Genomic DNA, 22,620 nt, shown 5'->3' with positions numbered 1-22,620 from the left:
GGCCGTGCAGACTGTCCGTGATTTTTACGCAGCGTGTGTCCGTGTGTCCGCTGCGTAAAACTCACGACATGTCCGTTCTTTGTGCGTATTTCGCGCATCACGCACCCATGGAAGTCAATGGGTGCGTGAAAATCATGCTTAGCACACGGAAGCTCTTCTGTAGGACGCGCGTGATTTGCGCAACAGCAGTATAAACTATGAATGAAAACAGAAAAGCACCGCGTGCTACAAACATACAAACAGAGTGTCATAATGATGGTGGCTGCGCGAAAATCACACAGCCGCGCATCATACGCTGCTGACACGGAGCTGTTATGGACCTTTTGCGCGCGCAAAACGCACACGCTCGTGTGAATCCGGCCTAAAAGTAGGAAAACATAAAAATCTATATAAATTTGGTATCGCCGCAATCGTAACGACCCGCTGAATAAAGTTATTATGTTATTTATATCACACGGTAAACGGCGTAAATCTAAGAGGCAAATAAGAGTGGCGAAATGTGTGTTTTTTCCCATTACCCCCCCAAAAAAGTTAATAAACGTTAATCGGTAAATTATACGAACCCCAAAATGATGCTATTGAAAAATACAACTTGTCCCGCAAAAAACAAGACCTTATACAGCAGTGTCGACGCAAAAATCAAAAAGTTATAGCTCTATGAATGAGACGATGGAAAAACGCCAAAAATGGCTCGGTCATTAACATCTAAAATAGGCCGGTCACTAAGGGGTTAAACAAAAAAATAGGGAGCCGGAACTTTTTTATTTCGATGGATCGGTGCGGTGGATTGTTGTTTTTTTTTGCCGGGCGACGGTAGTTTTTATTGGTCCCATTTTAGGATACATTAGACTCTTTGACCACATTTTAGTCCAATTTTTTGGGGAAGTGAGGTGACCAAAAAACAGTGATGTTTGAAATAATGTGATATTTTACTCGTTTTACAGACTTTTTTTTTTTTACAGAATTTTACGGACGTGGAGATACCGATGATGTTTTCTTTTTCATTCCAAACATAATTTTTTGTGAAAAATGTAAAAAGTCATGTTTTAATCTTTAGTACCCCATGTGATCGTTCGATTGCTCGTGCGACGCTTATGTATTGTCTTTATCTGTGCTCTACTATTAAGCCTGGCCAATGGCAAGGCAGGGAAACTGTTGCTGACAGGGTGATATCGAGGAGGGGGAGGGAATTTTAAACGTACCTCTTTTTTCTTGCTCGTGCAAGTTGCACCCTCGAATCCCCTGACGTGGTGGTCATTAGTGCCGCTTTTTACTCTAGTTGATGATTCTAGCGGCAAATCAGAAGATCGCTAGAGTCGGCGATCAGAGCAAAGGGGCGGGGCTTGCAGCGTGCAGAGCAGGAACTTGCATGGCGGAGAGAAAAGGTATGTTTAGACCCCCCCTTCCCCTATATCCGCAACCGATCGGCACTCCGCGATTTAGTCATGGAAGAAGCGATTGGGGGACTGAGAGACCCCCCTCTCTCTGTCTGACAACTCATATGCCACAGTCCCTATTGACCGTGGCATCTAAAGAGTTAAACGGCTGGGATAAATGTAATCTCCGATCCCGGCCATTGCCACCCGTCACGTTTGGCGCAGGCTCAGCTTCGCACCATGTTGGGGTAGGACACTTCTGACGTAACTGTAAGTTGGATATCGCTAAAGGGTTAAGCCCAAATATGCAAATACGGATCCGTAGTCATTTGCAACTCCTCCGCATATACGGCACGCTGTCCAAAAATACAGTCCGTAGTTCATCCGCATTTACGGATCCGCAAAAAAAACAGAGAGGAATCTTGGGTAATCCTCAGGCGTCGCACATCCGTAGCCGTCCGTCATTGCGGAAGCGCCCATAGACTTCTATGGGAAGTCCCTGCCGTAATTACGGACAAGGGTAGGACACGTTCTATAATGTGCGGATCATTTCTACGGCACGGACAGACATCCGTAAAAATACGGAAAGGCATCCATAGCCCATAGAAATGAATGGGTCCGTAATTACGGGGCCTTAGATGGGGATTTATGGGATAATCAGAAGTTCTGCCCCTTCCCATTTATCTTCGTATTTTCATCGTTTTTGGCGCACTTTAATCCAAATTAGCGTCTTATCGGCTGCGTGGCGTATTGATGAAACATTTGCGCCATTCACATCAGTCTGTAAAAGCGGAATAAAAAGAAGAGGTGAAGAGAGAATCCAGATGCATTTATGAAATTGCGCCTTTTATAAAAAAAATTGACAAAATCTGCATAACAAAGACGCGTCTGAAAACCGCGCACACTGCGATTTTAGTGCGTTTTTCAATACGGCTGCAAAAAAAAATAAAATCCAACGGCCTGAAAAAACGCATCAAATCACGATAAAAACGCGTGCAGCTTGTGGATTCGTTTTTGTTCTAGGCGGTTTGAACCGCAACTTCTGAATGGCCCTTCCATTAGGTGTTTGCTTTGTGGCGTGCTGTGAATGTGATCGCCTCGGGTTTAGGGCATCTAATAAAAGCTGTAATATATATAAAAAATGTCTGCTGAAGACGGATTCAGCTCTGCTACATCTGTAAAATGCTATTTCTTCATGGAAACAGTCAGATTATAATGAATTCTTTCGTTCTAGGTGCTGGGCCGGGGAGGATATACGTTTCAGAACTGGGCTCAGACCTACGGATCAACCCCCGAACTCTACTTCCAACCAACAACTGCGGAAGAAGTGAAAGAGGTGAGACCACGGGGGTAACGCCCAACGGGTATTAGGGTATGTTCCCACACCGGATACGCTGCAGGAGCGCGGGTTCCCAACACTGCGCAAAAACAATGTGATTATGCCGCAAATGTCGCAACGCTTGGCTTTCTGTCGAGGGTTTTGCATCCCCACTGAATTCAAACCCGCAGCAGAAAATTAATGAAAACGCAGCACAAATTGACACGGAATTAAATTCCGCCCCGCAGGTCCATTTATTAACGTTTACGCTGCTTTTTTTTCCGCAGCGTGGACATGTGATTTTCTAAATCTCATTCACTTTGCTGCTACTGTAAATGTTGCGGAATTTCTTCACACAATTCCGCAGAAATTATGCTACGTGGAAACCCGGCCGAAAAACGCTGATAAATCTGTCACAGAAATCCGCACCACATTTTTTGCGTTTTTTTCTTCTCAAATTGCTGCGGAAACGCTGTGTTTTTTTCCGTAGCGGTCTTACCTGCAGATTTAGTGTTAAACATTAGTTATAGCAAAGTGTATGTGCACCGGCGAATTTTCAGCGTTTTTTTTACTGTGTTTTCACTGCATAAAACGCTGTAAAAACTGCTGCTGCGGAATTTCTGCTTCAAATTTGAAATTTATGGGCCAAACACGCGGCATCTCCTCACAGAACATGCGGCATTTCCTCACAGACCACGCGGCACCTCATCACAGAACACGCGGCATCTCCTCACAGACCACGCGGCATCTCCTCACAGACCACGCGGCATCTCCTCACAGACCACGCGGCGTCTTCTCACAGACCACGCGGCGTCTCCGCACAGAACACGGGGCATCTCCGCACAGAACACGGGGCATCTCCTCACAGAACACGCGGCATCTACTCACAGAACACGCGGCATCTCCTCACAGACCACGCGGCATCTCCTCACAGACCACGCGGCATCTCCTCACAGAACACGCGGCATCTCCTCACAGAACACGCGGCATCTCCGCACAGAACACGGGGCATCTCCTCACAGAACACGCGGCATCTCCTCACAGAACACGCGGCATCTCCTCACAGAACACGCGGCATCTCCTCACAGACCACGCGGCGTCTCCTCACAGACCACGCGGCATCTCCTCACAGAACACGCGGCATCTACTCACAGAACACGCGGCATCTACTCACAGAACACGCGGCATCTCCTCACAGACCACGCGGCATCTCCTCACAGACCACGCGGCATCTCCTCACAGAACACGCGGCATCTCCTCACAGAACACGCGGCATCTCCTCACAGAACACGCGCCATCTCCTCACAGAACACGCGCCATCTCCTCACAGAACACGCGGCATCTACTCACAGAACACGCGGCATCTCCTCACAGACCACGCGCCATCTCCTCACAGAACACGCGCCATCTCCTCACAGAACACGCGGCATCTCCTCACAGAACACGCGGCATCTCCTCACAGAACACGCGGCATCTCCTCACAGACCATGCGGCATCTCCTCACAGAACACGCGGCATCTCCTCACAGACCACGCGGCGTCTCCTCACAGACCACGCGGCATCTCCTCACAGAACACGCGGCATCTACTCACAGAACACGCGGCATCTACTCACAGAACACGCGGCATCTCCTCACAGACCACGCGGCATCTCCTCACAGACCACGCGGCATCTCCTCACAGAACACGCGGCATCTCCTCACAGAACACGCGGCATCTCCTCACAGAACACGCGGCATCTCCTCACAGAACACGCGCCATCTCCTCACAGAACACGCGGCATCTACTCACAGAACACGCGGCATCTCCTCACAGACCACGCGCCATCTCCTCACAGAACACGCGCCATCTCCTCACAGAACACGCGGCATCTCCTCACAGAACACGCGGCATCTCCTCACAGAACACGCGGCATCTCCTCACAGACCACGCGGCATCTCCTCACAGACCACGCGGCATCTCCGCACAGAACACGGGGCATCTCCTCACAGAACACGCGGCATCTCCTCACAGAACACGCTGCATCTCCGCACAGACCACGCGGCATCTCCTCACAGAACACGCGGCATCTACTCACAGAACACGCGGCATCTCCTCACAGACCACGCGGCATCTCCGCACAGAACACGGGGCATCTCCTCACAGAACACGGGGCATCTCCTCACAGAACACGCGGCGTCTCCGCACAGAACACGGGGCATCTCCTCACAGAACACGCTGCATCTCCGCACAGAATACGCACATGTCAATTAACATGCTGCAGAATTTAAAAACGCACCGCAGAACACTTTCCGCACGACTTTTGTGCGTTTTTTTTCCTCAGCATTTACTTTACGTAGGAACCCGGCCTAAACCTTCAGCCACTCTCCAGTACAACTACAACTCCCAACATATCCTTGTCCTTCAGGCTCATTGCAGCGTCTGTCCTGGATGACCGGGATCCTTTACCTTACAACGGGATGTTGAGGACTAATCTGAAGGTCGTTCAATGTCTTTATCTACAAAACGTATTTTTGTATGAAGATGTTGATGGAAGATGCTGCTGTTAATATTTTGAAAAAATCGGATTACTAGGAATATCTGATTTCTACGGCCTTAGTAATCAGATTTTTTCTAAACTCTTGACAGCAACAACTTCATACTTCTCCGTGGGTAGTGGGAAATCAGCTAAACGGGCGCAAAGATATGTGGGCCATCAGGAGGGAGCCCATTTTTGCTCTTGATCCACTTTCCTCTAAGGCCCTGTTCACACTGAGTTTTTTGCAGATGGAAAAATCTGCCTCAAAATTGCTTTGGGAATTTTGGGTCAGATTTTGACCTGCCTTAACACTGTTTGCCGCGTTTTTTTTTGCCGTTTTTCGGCCATGGCCATTGAGCGCCGCGGGCAAAAACCGCTGCGAAAACCACTTTCTCTGCCTCCCATTGATGTCATTGGGAGGTCAAAGATGGAAACGCCCGAAGAGGGGGCATGTCGCTTCTTTTTCCCGCGAGCGGACACTTATATACATTATATGCGGGACACTTATATACATTATATGCAGGACACTTATATACATTATATGCGGGACACTTATATACATTATATGCGGGACACTTATATACATTATATGCGGGACACTTATATACATTATATGCGGGACACTTATATACATTATATGCAGGACACTTATATACATTATATGCGGGACACTTATATACATTATATGCGGGACACTTATATACATTATATGCGGGACACTTATATACATTATATGCAGGACACTTATATACATTATATGCAGGACACTTCTATACATTATATGCGGGACACTTATATACATTATATGCGGGACACTTATATACATTATATGCGGGACACTTATATACATTATATGCGGGACACATATATATATTATATGCGGGACACTTATATACATTATATGCGGACACTTATATACATTATATGCGGGACACTTATATACATTATATGCGGGACACATATATATATATTATATGCGGGACACTTATATACATTATATGCGGGACACTTCTATACATTATATGCGGGACACTTATATACATCATATGCGGGACACTTATATACATTATATGCGGGACACTTATATACATTATATGCAGGACACTTATATACATTATATGCGGGACACTTATATACATTATATGCGGGACACTTATATACATTATATGCGGGACACTTATATACATTATATGCGGGACACTTATATACATTATATGCAGGACACTTATATACATTATATGCAGGACACTTCTTGGGACGTTTTTGGAGCCGTTTTCTCATAGACTCTAGGGTATGTTCACACGCACTAATTACGGACATAATTCGGGTGTTTTGCCCCGAATTACGTCCGAAAATAGCGCCTCAATAGCGCTGACAAACATCTGCCCATTGAAAGCAATGGGCAGACGTTTGTCTGTTCACACGAGGCGTAATTTATGCGCCGCTGTTAAATGACGGCGCGTAAATAGACGCCCGCGTCAAAGAAGTGACCTGTCACTTCTTTGGCCGTAATTGGAGCCGTTATTCATTGACTCCAATGAATAGCAGCGCCAACTACGTCCGTAATGGACGCGGCGTTTAAGCGCCTGCACATGCCGTTACGGCAAAAATTACGGGGATGTTTTCAGGCGGAAACATCCCCGTAATTTCAGCCGTTACGGACGCCCTCGTGTGAACATACCCCTATTGAAAACAGCTCCAAAAACGGACGAAAAAACGGCGCGAAAAACGCCGCAAAAAATGTGAGTTGCTCAAAAAACGTCTGAAAATCAGGTGCTGTTTTCCCTTGAAAACAGCTACGTATTTTCAGACGTTTTTGGCTCAGCGTGTGAACATACCCTTATAACAACCTCTCAGCTGTTTTAGATCTCTGCAGGTTTTTAGCCCCGGCATGTTTCCATTCACTGACAGCAATCAAATGAATTAGATTTCTCGCTTTATTGACATTAAACCCCTTTAAGTAATAAATATTGGACGCTGCAGTTTATATTCAGATGTTGAACGTATGACACTTAATAGTGATGAGATTTCTGCCCTTTCTCCTCAGATCCTGGACCTGGCACGGCAGAGGAGTAAGAGGGTGAAGGTGGTGGGGGCTGGGCACTCGCCCTCCGACATCGCCTGCACCGACGATTTCATGATCCGATTGGATAAAATGAACAAGGTTATAAAGGTATAAACTGGGATAGACTGGGCGGGCACAGGAGTTGGCATCGATGTTGCTGCCCACCTCATGCCATTATGGGGTGACAGGTCCAGGACGTCTGTTCACTGCAATTATCCATGGTAGAAGCTTCAGGGTCTGGACAAATATTTTCTCAGATCAGTCCATGATTTTTCTCCTTCTGGTGCTGATGTAGCAGAGCTGAATGTGTCTTTTGGAAACGGTCAGTTGTATAAGTAGAGATCACAGACCAGAATGGTGACATCAGCATGAGTTGTGCCAAATGACAAACTCAGGTCTGCTCCATCTGTAAGAGCCCTACATGACTGTTGTATACCAGGCCTCCCAAGTGTCGCAGATTGCCAACACTACACCACTCACTATTCCAGGACGCCGGTAGGGAGAATTACCGCTCTCGGTGACGCAATGGAAGAGACACAACTTCTTTACTGTAATGAACAGGAAATTCTCTACTTTGGAGCAGACAGGAATCCTGAGGTTGGGACTTCGAACCCGCTGGAAATCCCCCGGAGAGAGGTCGTGGCTGACCCCACGCTGCCAGGCCTGGCTACGATCACGCCGCTGTCAGTCACGGTGGGAGCTATCCACTACTGGCAGCCTACCCTCGGGTAAGAGTCACACTCTCGGCCAGGGGGTCGCGTCGTGGGAATCAGTGGACTACCCATACCCGCTGGCACCGCCACGGGTCCTTGCGGAGCTATCCGCTACCATTCGCGACAAACCCTCTCTCTCCTCAGTCGGCGGCCCGAACGTCGGACACACCTAGGACGCAACAGGTGAGGTTGACACCAACGTTTGCACAAAGTCCGGTTAATAGTCCAATAAAGTCCCGTCAACCCGACCGTTCCTTCTGTCCGCTCCAGATCCAACAATATTCGCCAATAACAGTTCAGAGCGTTTCTTACAGGCGGTGATTACAGAAGTTATACCCTCTGGGGTAAACGCAGGGTCACCGGGTAATGAGGTAGCGCGACTGCTCTTGGGCCTAGCTCAGGCTGAGTCGTCTGTTCATTTCAGGACTAGTCTTCTATGCGCACTGTGACCAGGATGAACGAGGGACGTCACTTCTTTTGGAGGGTCACTGGCTGTACTATGGGTACTGGTACTGTCTCTGGTTTCAATGGAGCTACGGTTTCACCTCCATTGCTCTCCTTATTATGGTCACCTTCTACTTCCGACGTCGGCAGCGTGTAGCCCATGCAGGCAGTGATGTGTGGTGGGCTTGGTGGGTATATAAGGGGTGCGGTCGGCTGTCTGATCACATATCACTCGTTGTTTCCATGGGTAAAAGGGGAGATTTATCAGAGTTGTAATAAGGGATGATTATCGGGCTTTCGGGCCAGTGTGTCGGTATTTCTCACACAGCGCAGTTTGTGAACTGTTCTCGTGCTGCTGTGGTGACAGTGTATCGTGAGTGGACAAATGGCACCATTGGGAATAACCGATGTGGAAACTGCGGAGCACCACGTGAAATTGATGTGAGAGGTGATCGTCGGCTATGAAGGTGCTCGAGGGCAGAACGACACGCTACAGTGGAGCAGCTCACCGTGAAAATCACCCAGGGGGCGACCAGATGTGTCTAATACAACAGTTCAGTGAACCTACTGCGTGTGGGGGTCCGGAGTCAAACGGACGGTCACTGCTCATATGTAACAAAGGGGCAGCGGGAAAAAAGGCTTCAGTTTGCGCGGCAGGATTGGCATTGGACCACCGATGATTTGGTAAAGGGTCGTCTTCTCCGATCAGTCCCGTTTTCTGCTTCATGGAACGGATGGGCATTGGCGCGTCAGGCGAGAAACATCAGAGAACAAACACCCGGCGACCATTGCTGGAAGGACACGAGCCGGGGGCGGCAGCGTTATGGTCGGGGGATGTTCTCATGACATTCTCTGGGCCACTCATCCGTGTGGAAGGCTCAGAAGCGATTTGGGTGTGAATCCATCGCTGCAGATCACGTCCGTCCCCCCCCCATACATGCTGATTGTCTTCCCTGGGGCAGAATCTTGCAGCGAGACAATGCGACATGTCACACGGCCAGAAATGTCCGACAGGAAGAGCCTGACCAAGACCTCCAAGTACTTCCCCGGCCCCCGAACTCTCCAGACCTGAACCCAACTGAGCATCTGTGGGACCTCGATCGTCTTGTTCACTCTATGGCTCCTCCCCCGCGCACCTTCCAGAGAATGTGGGATGTTCTGCAGTCAGCGACCGCCAGATACCGGAGACCACCGACAGCACCTTATAGAGTCACTGCCCGCCCGTCTACTGCTGTCAGAGCTGCACACGGCGGTCACTCTGCATATTCGCTGCTGCTCACAATAATTGGACTGGACTGTGTATATAACTGTGATATACGTCACTATTATCTATATGACAAAGCCAGAAACAAAACCTTCTGCGGGACCCCAGACCCGGCATTGCTGGATCCTCGGTGCAGACTGGATGACTGACTGCTACAGACGCCACCGTTCACATCACGCTGATTATTTGCCGTGTTTCCAGCTTTATCTGCTTGTCAGGAAAATGCAGAATAACAGAAAAGGGAGAGAAACTCGAAGACGTGATCGATGGTGGACGGGGCCGGGATATCAAACAGTCAATATTTAATCCTGTTAACACGCAGAGTCGTCCTGGAAATATATTTCTCGTTAAATAAGAATTTATCCGAGTCCTGACATACACATTACGGGCAAAGGGGAAATAAAAGAATTCAATAGGGCCGTCTGTAAGAAAGCTGACCCCCCCCTGCCGTCCATACCTGGGAAACGATTAAGTATTGAGACCGTATAATAATGTCGCACGGTCCGTAATAAGGGGAGAGGGGCAGGGAAGCTAAAATTTTATTAAGGAGGGAGAACTCTGTAGTAGGATTTCCATAAAAAACATAAGAAACAATTTTTTTTTTTAAAAATGCAGTACCCTTAATGACCACAAGGGGCAACATAGAAACATTTCAGTGTTATTTATAGACTGCAGTGGGCAGGAATCCTGTATACCAGAGTTTGCCCTCTGCCTGCCTTAAACCTGCAGAACATTGTAGATTATGTGGTTCTATAAGAGCGGAAACTAAGAGCCTCTCTCTCTGGAGGACCCGGCGTATCCACACATTACACGGAAAGCCTATTGATTTCAATGACAACTGTGTAATACTTAAATTGGCCTGTGGTGGCGCTGCAGGAGAAGTGAACACTTGCTGCTGTTCTCCCACAGATCACAGCTGATCACTGTGGATCACAGAGGCGCAATACAAACGGGAGGCCACTGTATCAATGTCGTGACGCTACCATTTAAGGTGTAGTCATACAGAACCTCCATACCGTCGCATTTTTAGCGGAATTGTCCTGCAAATGGGTCGCAAAATGGATGGGGCTTATGTAAATTTGCATTACAGGGGGAGTTCTCGTGATGTTTTGTGGGTGGATCGGGTGAAGCTTAAGGGTCAATGCACACGTTGCGGTTTTGCTGCAAAATACGAAACGTGTGCATGTAGCCTAAAATCCCTACAAAGAGGGATGCAAATGATGGGCTGTATGATATAGTGAGTATACGGGGACCAATCAGGGGTCCTTATGTCATTATCCTTCTACTTTGCCTGACTTCTCCGGGCGCCACCAGGACTTTAATTTGATGTCCAGCTGCTTTCTTTCAAAAACAGCGCCACACCTGTCCAAAGGTTGTGTGTGGTATTGCAGCTCAGCCCCATTTACTTCAATAGAATGGCGCTGCAATACCACACACAACCCGTGAACAGGTGCGGCGCTGTTCTGGCAGAAAGCAGCCATGTTTTTCTTAACCTCAATATGGAAAGAGCTGCTGATGTTCCAATACAATTGCTCCACCTAATGGCAGAGTGGTGAAGTGCAGTCTCCATATCCTCATTAGTACATACGCTGTGCAGTGGGTCTACAAGTTCCATACTTAGAGGGCGTTTATAAGATGCCGATTCTTCATAGCGACTCGCCAATAATAAATTGTACGCAGCTCCGGTGCAGCGCGGTTGTCTTTGACGGGGCTTAGTGTCAATTTGTGTCTATCTGCTGATTATATCCAGGGCGAGGAGGCGCCGCTTGTCCTAACTGCTCCTACTTGTTATTAGAGCTTTGAGGAGCGTCTTGTCTGCCGCCGCTCGTCTCTCCTATCCACCACACTGGGGATTAATATATCTTCGCTCTCCTCCTCGGCGCCTGATATGATTCATAAAGAAGCCGCTCGTGTGCAGATTCTTCTTCTACATAAATTCTATTCAAACACAAAGTCTCATTTAATTTGCCCTTTTATTCAATTACTTCCTTCTGTTTAAATAAATCATTTCTCGCCTATAAATCCGTCTTAGGAAAAGAAAGCCGCTCGCACAAAGACGTGCCGCCACAAAGACGCGCTCGCACAAAGACGCGCCGCCGCAAAAGATCTCAATGGCTTCTTAGAAATATCATTTGTGCCCTTCAAAGCCCCAATTCTCTGCGATGGTGATAGAAATACTCACAGCAGTTCACAGACGGACGGACGGCCTATATACAGCTTGGCCAAAAGTATGTGACCCCCCCCCCCTTCCTCGACTATGTCATGATTGGTACATACAATCCAGCATACAGGGTGTGAGTAGAATAAAGGCAGCCCATATGGCTACTATGGGGCACCTGGAGAGAGGGGACCCGTTCAAGATTGGTCTGGTCCCCTTCATAATGGGTGGTAAGAACTTGAACTCGGTGGTTAGGAGTGCGGTGGTGTCAAGTAGCTGCTGAAAGGCATCCCATTTTTATCATTGCTATTAGGAGTCTTCTATAAAATCTCGATAGACGGATATTAGCAGTAGATTGGGTCATACTGAAGAGCTCCGTAACCCTGGCACTGCCATTGGATGCCACCTCTGCTACAAGTTAGATCATAACAGTTCTAAAGCCGCTCCCGTCACCAGTAGTGAGAGACGTAGGGCGCAAAAAATGCCCTTAGATGCAGTTTTTATTACCAAGCTCAAAAATACCCCGGGAAGCAACATTGGAATAAGGAGCTTCATGGATTGTGGTTTCAATGGGGGAAAAGACCCCAGATCACCGTGTGAAATGCCAAGCGTCAGGTGGACGGCTGTAAAGCAGTGGGAAAATGTTTTTGGATGGAAGATTACACTTTAACATCCGTGATGAAAGGATATGGCAGATGCCAGGAGGATATTTCTTGCCCAAATACCTAGTGCCAATACCTGGTGGAGGACGAGTATTAGGCAGATGGTACCTTGACGGATGGAGGCTCGACTGCGGACAGGTGACAGGTGGATAGCAGACAGCGGAAGACAGGCAGGTAGCTGGCGGCTGAACACCGGCAGATAATAGATAGCACCAGCGGACTGGATAGAGACTGGTACAGGCTGACCATAGATAGCAACAGCGGACTGGATACAAGCTGGTAATGGATCACCGGATGCTGGCTGATAACTGGTAGCAATAGCAGACTGGATGCAGGCTGACCACAGATAGCAATAGCAGACAGGATCAGGTGCATACAGGAACCCTCGCTGGATAAGACCAGGTTCTTCCAATATTGCTCAGGTACCTGGTGGACAGTGAAGATGCCTTAAGTAGTCCTGGGGGCAACATGGATTGGATGGGTGCATTCTGAATTTCGAAGGACCAGTGGCCAAGGACAGGAAGCACAGTCAGATGCCGGCAGTCCTGGAAGAGGGACAAGCTGCCGCACAAGGTACGAGAACAATCAGAGGAAACCGCCAGGAGAAGCGGGACCCGCCGCCGGCGTTCCACTAGTATTGAGTTTTTTTAGGCATTGTATACATTCTTATACATTGTGCTCCCCCTAGTGGTGGCTGTGGGCAGCCAGAATATTATCATGAAACTGTGAGAAGAGAAATTAAGAATTTAGAGCTCTGTATTAGCAATATGGAACCCCTCTTTTTTTATGGATGAGCCTCATGTCACAGAGTAAGGTCAGAAGTGGATGAGTTCTAAATTAAAGGGGCCACGTTGCTGTATAGAGTGCATGAGCCACCTCCAGTATGGGAATTATCATATAGATAAAGCACTGGACCCTTCGCTGTATCAATCCACGCTCAGGGGCCCCACCAATTACCATATCACTATGACATGCCAGAAGAGGCTTTAACGCTGGTGTTCCCCTTTAAGGGACATTATTTATTTCTGTTACTTATATAGTGCCAACCTATTCTGCAGCGCTGTACAGAGATCCTCACTTACTGTACTCACTGATACTACATTGCTCGTAGCTGGAGGTACTTAGGACTCAGGATGATGCTCACAGGTTGAGGCGGTCATGTGATTAACCAGATCCTTGTCACTGAATAGAATGCCAGAAATACAGTGAAGACTGACACACAGGGAGAGCAATAGAGAAGTGAAAAGAAGTGTAACTCTACTTGTCAACGCAGGGATAATTGCCTCTTCTATAAATATGTTTAATGTGTACTGAGCTGTTCTAGAAGACCCCATAAATCAAACCCACAGAGGGGTCAATGCTTAATTTTCTTTATACAATGTATATATATATATATATATATATATATATATATATATATATATATTTTATTTTTTATTTTTTTTCTGCTGTTAATTCATTGCAGTATAATTTTGGCTCATCTTCCTGGTTCATGAATAGAATACCAGGACTGCAGTAAAGACTGACACACATGCAGTAGAAAATAAGAGAGCAAGGGGGAATAAAATGCTCTAGAGATGTATATGCCATTCAGGGTCTATGGAAAGCTGGGTGACATCTTTACCGGCAGTTATTAGTGTCATATCTGTTACAATCTGAATTCTTAGCTGGTTATTTTAGGTTTTGTGTTTCCTTTAATCCACAGGTAACATTATTGTGCAGTGCCTGATCCTCGCTGTATAGGGGAGGGGAGGAGGAGGAGGAGGGGAGGGGAGGGGGAGGATGAGGAGGGGAGTGGGAGGAGGGGAGGGGGAAGAGGAGGGGGGGAGGAGGGGAGGGGGAAGAGCAGGAGGGGAGGGGGCCCCCGCAATCTTGCTGCTCTCCGTCATTGTATTTTATTTGATTTCTTTCTGACACATTGGGGAGCACTGGATGCAGGTGCAGCCATTACTGCGCCCGGGAAGCTCTCGCTATTATCTTGGCACGCCGGCCGTAAAACTCAGCGGCCGCAGCGAGCGGCACATCAGGGGCTCGTAATTGGGCAGATGTTTTACTTGACTTGAATCGGCTTAAAACGAGATTCATTTAATGCCTCCGAGCTGGAATGGCTGCCGCCTTACCAACACAATCCTGAGAATCCTCTAGAAATGTCACAGCGGATGAGCAAAACCTAAAAATGGTCATCAAATCCAATAGAGGTGTCACTAAGCAGCACAGTGTATTTCAGGAAAGTGTCCTGTCCACTCATGTGATGATGTTAGTGAGGAGATGGCTGCATATAATGGGAGGAATCAAATGAAGACAAATGGGAGCTCCAAAAATCAGGAGAGGATTGTGCTGATCTTGTAGGGGGTCAAAGACAGAGAGTTATATAGTAAGAAAAAAAACAGAGTCACCAGCAGCACAGAGTATTTGTATTGAGCTTGTGGGAGGTCACAGACTGAGAGTTATATAGTGGAAGGAGCAGGATGCTCAGAAGCACAGAGTATTTCAGGAGAGGATGTTGCTGATCCTGTGGGAGGTCACAGACTGAGAGGTACATAGTGGAAGGAGCAGGGTCCCCCAGCAGCACAGAGTATATCAGGGGAGGAGTGTGCTGATCTTGTGGGAAGTCACAGGCTGAGAGTTAGGGTATGTGCACACACACTAATTACGTCCGTAATTGACGGACGTATTTCGGCCGCAAGTACCGGACCGAACACAGTGCAGGGAGCCGGGCTCCTAGCATCATACTTATGTACGATGCTAGGAGTCCCTGCCTCGCTGCAGGACAACTGTCCCGTACTGAAAACATGATTACAGTACGTGACAGTTGTCCTGCAGCGAGGAAGGGACTCCTAGCATCGTACATAAGTATGATGCTAGGAGCCCGGCTCCCTGCAGTGTGTTCGGTCCGGGACTTGCGGCCGAAATACGTCCGTCAATTACGGACGTAATTAGTGTGTGTGCACATACCTTTACATAGCGGAAGGAGCAGGGTCCCCGAACAGCACAGAGTATTTCAGGAGAGCAGTTCGCTGATCTTATGGCAGGTCACAGACTGGGAGTTACATAGTGGAAGGAGCAGGGTCCCCAAGCAGCACAGAGTATTTCAGGAGAGCAGTTCGCTGATCTTATGGCAGGTCACAGACTGAGAGGTACATAGCGGAAGGAGCAGGGTCCTCTGCAGCACAGAGTATTTCAGGAGAGCAGTTCGCTGTTCTTGTGGCAGGTCACAGACTGAGAGTTACATAGTGGAAGGAGCAGGGTCCTCTGCAGCACAGAGTATTTCAGGAGAGTAGTTCGCTGATCTTATGGCAGGTCACAGACAGAGGTACATAGTGGAAGGAGCAGGGTCCCCCAGCAGCACAGAGTATTTTAGGAGAGCAGTTCGCTGATCTTGTGGCGGGTCACAGACAGAGGTACATAGTGGAAGGAGCAGGGTCCTCCGCAGCACAGAGTATTTCAGGAGAGCAGTTCGCTGTTCTTGTGGCAGGTCACAGACTGAGAGTTACATAGTGGAAGGAGCAGGGTCCTCCAGCAGCACAGAGTATTTCAGGAGGGCAGTTCGCTGAACTTGTGAAAGGTTAGACTGAGAGGTACATAGTGGAAAGAGCAGGGTCCCCCAGCAGCACAGAGTATTTTAGGAGAGCAGTTCGCTGATCTTGTGGCGGGTCACAGACTGAGAGGTACATAGTGGAAGGAGCAGGGTCCCCCAGCAGCAAAGAGTATTTCATGGGAGGAGTGTGCTGATCTTGTGGCGGGTCACAGACTGAGAGTTACATAGCGGAAGTAGCAGGGTCCTCCGCAGCACAGAGAATTTCAGGAGAGCAGTTCGCTGATCTTATGGCAGGTCACAAACAGAGGTACATAGTGGAAGGAGCAGGGTCCTCCGCAGCACAGAGTATTTCAGGAGAGCAGTTCGCTGATCTTGTTGCAGGTCACTGACTGAGCGGTACATAGTGGAAGGAGCAGGGTCCTCCACAGCACAGAGTATTTCAGGAGAGCAGTTCCCTGATCTTGTGGCGGGTCACAGACTGAGCGGTACAAAGTGGAAGGAGCAGGGTCCTCCACAGCACAGAGTATTTCAGGAGAGCAGTTCCCTGATCTTGTGGCGGGTCACAGACTGAGCGGTACAAAGTGGAAGGAGCAGGGTCCTCCACAGCACAGAGTATTTCAGGAGAGCAGTTCCCTGATCTTGTGGCGGGTCACAGACTGAGCGGTACAAAGTGGAAGGAGCAGGGTCCTCCACAGCACAGAGTATTTCAGGAGAGCAGTTCCCTGATCTTGTGGCAGGTCACATGTTGAGTAGTCTTTGAGGGTGTCACATTGTGGGGGAGGATTTGGGATGGTCATGGCGGCCGTCCTCCCGCTCTCTCACTTCTCTCCTGTGTTTGCAGGTTGACAAGGATAAGACGCAGGTGACGGTAGAAGCCGGGGTCCTCCTGAGTCATGTGAATGAAGTGCTGCACAGGAGCGGGATGGCCTTGTCTAAGTAAGTGCCTGCAGCTGTGCGTGTGAGCAGCAGGGGGCGGTGTGGGGATCATAGTGGATTGCTGAGATTTCTCATTGTCCTACTAGTTGTGGTTTTCCTTCCACTCCCATCATTACGCCGACCCTCACCATCTACAGTCCCACCACCCTTAAAATCCCCCAAATTGGGACATTTAAATCCCCTTCCACCTGGAAATGCCCCGAAAATGACTGGAAACACCCACTTTTTGTGCAAATTTGCATAAACTCCACCCCTTGATCAAGAGCATGGGATTTTTTGCATCTATCTGCTTTGGGTTTTACCGGTTAATTATTGTCGTGTTAGTTCTGCCTGATCTATGACTCCAGCTTAGCTTGTCTGTCAGGGTATGTTCACACGCAGTGTTTTCAGGCGTATTTCGGGGCGTTTAGTGCCAGTGCCCACATATAAATTGCCAGTGCCCTTGTAGATAGTGCCACAGTGCCCATGTATGTAGATAGTGCCACAATGTCCATGTAGATAGTGCCACACCCCTCTTGAAGACAGCGCCACCCCCTGTAGATAGCGCTAGCCTCCCCCTGTAGATTGCACCATTGGGACTTCCTCTAGGAGCGGAATACGCAGCCAGAGCATAGGCTGGGTATTCCACTCCTAGAGGGAAGCCCTGATGTCACTGTCCATATATGGACAGTGACGTCAGTGGCTACTGATTGAGCGGAATCCCCGTTGCCGATGATCTAGCCGGGAATTCCGCCCCAGCAGGAGTCCTTGATGTCAATGTCCATATAGTAGCGCTGTGCCCGGGGAGTCCTCGGTGAGCGGAGGAGTTCCCTGTGCTCCTCCACTCTGCACTAATGTTGAAGCAGGGAGCTGACGGTTCCCTGCTTCAGCATTGGCTTCAGCTCAGGACACAGATACAGTTGACAGGGCACATACCCAGAGCTACCCGGTACAGTGGGACAACGCCCGCAATCCGGGACTGTCCCAGTGAATTCGGGACGGTTGGGAGGTATTTAAACTACCAGAGATAATATATATTTGTCCCTTAGACAATGAAGGAAAGTGCATCCGCCTTGGCCATATAAAATATCCAGTGACTGCTAATAATTTGCTGCGTTGCTGTTCTAGCAGGATTATACCCGGAGAGCTGGAAGGGTTAAGTTTACAGCAGAACTTCTTAGTGAACAGTAAAGAGAAGGGTATATGAGTAGTTTGTGTAGATTTAAAGGGCCAGCGCACAAGATTTCCTGTTTGATAGAATCCCCCCCATATTGGTTGTTATCCAGACATAAACATACGAGTCCAAACAGAATTTTTGTACAATTTAATGAGACGACTCTGATGACTGGCCCAACTGTGACGTGCGATCCCATGAAGACGACTATAAACCGCGTTCACCTTCTCAGGATTGTTCTTGTTTTATAGAAGTCGATGCTGACAAATGTTTTTGTTTTTTTCTTGATGACATTTTATGTTTTTTTGTTGAACTTTTCCTTCATCTTTCCATTAATAAAACATGAAAAGTTTCTGAAAGTTTCGGAGAAGAACACGGCAGTGATTACGGCGCAGAAAAGTTTTGTGCTTTGAGTCTTTGACTTTCACTTTTCTTCTTTGTACAATATAATTTCTCTGGTAACATGAAAAGATGATGGCGGCTGCCAAGAAAATAACCCCGAGGCGGCGAGGAGCTGAGCGCACGGCGCCGTCTCTGATTTTATAGCACAGCGAGATTTAACACTTTACTGCAGAGTCAATCCTGATCTCTGGATAAGTGGGCGGGGACAGAAAAAACTGTAGCCAATCAGATCATAGTAGCAATCACAGCAGCGGGAGAGGAGTGCGCTGATCTTGTGGGGGGCAGTGATCTGTCCATTCATTTGATCATGTTCACATAAGTAGGAGGTCACGAACTGAGAGTGACATAGTAGAAGGAGCAGGCTCCCACAGCAGCACAGAGTAATTCAGGAGTGAAGCATTCTGATCTTGTGAAAGGCACTGACCTATAAACTCATGTGAAGATTTTAGTCAGGACAGGGTCATGATGTGAGGAGGGGAATAGGGACAAGTGGGAGGTCACAGACTGAGGGTTACATATTGGAAATAGCAGGGTCCCCAGCAGCACGGAGTATTTCAGGAGAGGAGCGTACTGATCTTGTGGGAGGTCACAGGCTGAGGGTTACATATTGGAAGTAGCAGGGTCCCCAGCAGCACAGAGTATTTCAGGACATGAGTGTGCTGTTTTTATGGGAGGTCACAGCCTGCCATTACATAGTGGAAGAAGTGGGGTCCTCCAGCATCACAGAGTATTTCAGGAGAAGAGTGTGCTTATCTTGTGGGAGGTCACAGACTGAGGGTTACATATTACAAGTAACAGGGTCCCCAGCAGCACAGAGTATTTCAGGAGAGGAAAGTACTGATTTTGCGGGATGTCACAGACATCCACAGACACAGACACAGAAAGTTACAAATTGGAAGTAGCAGGGTTCTAAGCAATACAGAGTATTTCAGGAGAGGGGTGTGCTGATCTTGTGAGAGGTCACAGACTGAGAGTTAGGGTATATTCACACAGTGCAGTCATATCGTGGTTTGACTGTACTGTGTGAATATTGCTTACTAGTAAAAGGAGCAGGGTCTCCTAGCAGCACCGAGTATTTAAGGAGAGGAGTTTGCTAATCTTGTGGGAAGTCAAGGACTGAGAGTTACATATTGAAAGTATCAGGGTTCTAAGCAGCACAGAGTATTTCAGGAGAGGGTTGTGCTTATCTTGCGGGAGGCCAAGTGTTAGGGATCTGCCAGGTACTTCATCTAGGTATACTCCTGGGATTAATCAATCCACACCTGAGGTCAGACCTGTTCGACTGACACCATCTCCCACCAACCAGGGTGGCAGGCTCAGGAGTGGGAGAGCCTATCGCGGCCTGGTCTGTCGGAGTTAGCTCCGCCCCCTGTCCTTTATTACCTGCCCTGTGCTCTCCCTCAGTGCTTGTAATTCTTTTGGATTCCTGGCCCCACTGCTGCTTGCTCCAGCCTGCTTCTGCCGTGCTTCTGCCTTGCTGCAGTTCTGCTTGACCTGCTTTGCTTTGCCCCTGGCTTGCTTCTGTCTCCGTGCCCGCTCGGGTGTACTCACTTCGTCCTGGTCCTGACTGTTCGTTCGCCGCTCTGTTTCCTCGTGGCGTTCCGTGGCTATTGCCCCTTCCCTTGCGTGTTCCCTGTTTGTTTTCCCGTGCAATTAGACAGCGTAGGGACCGCCGCCCAGTTGTACCTCGTCGCCTAGGGCGGGTCGTTGCAAGTAGGCAGGGACAGGGCGGTGGGTAGATTAGGGCTCACTTTCCCTTCACCTCCTTCCTGCCATTACATAATTACAAGCCCTTACCTAGTCTACCATTTCTCCTACGCTGACGCTATCATGGACCCCCTTGAGACCCTGACCCAGCAGATGCAGGGCCTCTCCCTACAGGTCCAGGCCCTGGCCCAAAGGGTCAATCAGGGTGACGCTGCTTTAGTAGTACCCCTCACCTCACCTCTAGAACCCGACCTCAAGTTACCTGACCGGTTCTCAGGGGACCGTAAGACGTTTCTCTCCTTCCGGGAGAGTTGCAGACTGTATTTCCGCCTAAAGCCCCACTCCTCAGGTTCCGAGAACCAGCGGGTGGGTATCATCATATCCCGACTCCAGGAAGGGCCCCAAGAGTGGGCCTTCTCCTTGGCTACTGACGCCCCTGAACTTTCCTCTGTTGATCGTTTTTTCTCTGCCCTCGGACTCATTTACGACGAGACTGACAGGACTGCTTTAGCCGAGAGTCAGCTGGTGACCTTACGTCAGGGTAGGAGACCGGTTGAGGAATACTGTTCTGATTTTAGGAAGTGGTGCGTAGCTTCTCAGTGGAACGATCCGGCCCTAAGGTGCCAGTTTAGGTTAGGATTATCTGACGCCCTGAAGGATCTGCTGGTTAGCTACCCCTCGTCTGACTCCCTTGACCAGGTTATGGCCCTAGCAGTACGACTTGACCGACGTCTCAGGGAACGTCAGCTAGAACGCTTCAGTGTGCTCCCCTCTGACTTTTCTGCGATCCCCCCCGAGGTCCCGTCTCCTCGCCCCTCTATGGAGGACTCGGAGGTACCTATGCAACTCGGGGCCTCCATGTCCCCTCGACAACGTAGGGAGTTTCGCAGAATGAATGGTCTCTGCTTCTACTGTGGGGACGACAAGCATCTACTGAACACCTGTCCCAGGCGCAAGAATAAGAAGCCGGAAAACTTCCGCGCCTAAGTGATCATCGGGGAGGTCACTTGGGCGCACAGGTATTTCCCGTTAATGTGAAACGCAATAAAATTTTGCTTCCCTTTCAGGTCTCGTTTGCTGGCCGGTCTGCCACGGGCAGTGCTTTCGTGGATTCTGGCTCATCTGCTAATATCATGTCTGTGGAATTTGCTATGTCTCTAAAGATGCCTTTTATTGATTTGCCTTATCCTATCCCTGTAGTAGGAATCGACTCAACCCCCCTTTCTAATGGTTATTTTACTCAGCATACTCCTGTTTTTGAACTCCTGGTTGGCTCCATGCATTTGGAGCAGTGCTCTGTACTGGTGATGCAGGGATTATCGTCTGATCTGGTTTTAGGCCTTCCCTGGTTGCAGTTGCATAATCCCACATTTGATTGGAATACTGGGGAGCTTACCAAATGGGGTAATGAATGTCTTATGTCATGTCTTTCTGTTAACTCTATTTCTCCCCGGGAGGAGGTAAACACGCTTCCTGAGTTTGTTCAGGACTCCGCCGATGTGTTTTCTAAGGAGGCCTCCGAGGTGTTGCCCCCCCATAGAGATTACGATTGCGCTATCGATTTGGTGCCTGGTGCCAAGCTTCCTAAGGGTAGGATATTTAATCTTTCATGTCCTGAACGTGAAGCGATGAGGGTATATATCCAAGAATGCCTGGCCAAGGGTTTCATTCGCCCCTCGACTTCTCCTGTAGGTGCTGGCTTCTTCTTCGTGGGGAAGAAGGATGGTGGTCTTAGGCCGTGCATTGATTATCGTAACCTGAATAAGGTCACCGTAAGGAACCAGTACCCACTTCCTTTGATTCCGGATCTTTTTAATCAGGTTCAGGGAGCCCAATGGTTTTCTAAGTTCGATCTACGGGGGGCATATAACCTTATCCGCATCAAAGAGGGGGATGAGTGGAAAACTGCGTTCAACACACCCGAGGGTCATTTCGAATACCTGGTCATGCCCTTTGGGTTGTGTAATGCCCCTGCTGTCTTCCAGAATTTTATTAATGAAATCCTGAGAGAGTACCTGGGTAATTTTCTTGTTGTGTACCTTGATGACATACTGGTGTTTTCCAAGAACTGGTCCTCCCACGTGGAGCATGTCAGGAAGGTGCTCCAGGTCCTTCGGGAGAATAATCTGTTTGCTAAGACTGAAAAATGTGTCTTTGGGGTACAGGAGATACCATTTTTAGGGCAAATCCTCACTCCTCATGAATTCCGCATGGACCCTGCCAAGGTTCAGGCTGTGGCGGAATGGGTCCAACCTGCCTCCCTTAAGGCGTTACAGTGTTTTTTAGGGTTCGCCAACTATTACAGGAGATTTATTGCCAACTTCTCGGTCGTCGCTAAGCCTCTTACGGACCTTACCCGCAAGGGTG

At 48.6% G+C, this 22,620-nt stretch overlaps 1 protein-coding gene across 1 annotated transcript in view; it reads left to right on the top strand.

The window, feature by feature from the left end:
• Positions 1-22,620, top strand: part of LOC142759700 (L-gulonolactone oxidase-like) — a 167,850-nt gene that overhangs the window by 3,040 nt on the left and 142,190 nt on the right. Inside the window, exons 2-4 of the mRNA XM_075862169.1 lie at positions 2,611-2,712; positions 7,259-7,384; positions 16,897-16,991. Of these exons, the coding sequence (XP_075718284.1) occupies positions 2,611-2,712; positions 7,259-7,384; positions 16,897-16,991 (323 nt within the window). The remainder of the gene's footprint in view (positions 1-2,610; positions 2,713-7,258; positions 7,385-16,896; positions 16,992-22,620) is intronic.

Source organism: Rhinoderma darwinii, chromosome 4 (assembly GCF_050947455.1).
Source record: "Rhinoderma darwinii isolate aRhiDar2 chromosome 4, aRhiDar2.hap1, whole genome shotgun sequence".
NCBI lineage: Eukaryota > Metazoa > Chordata > Amphibia > Anura > Rhinodermatidae > Rhinoderma > Rhinoderma darwinii.
This window is presented reverse-complemented; position numbering and strand designations above follow the sequence as displayed.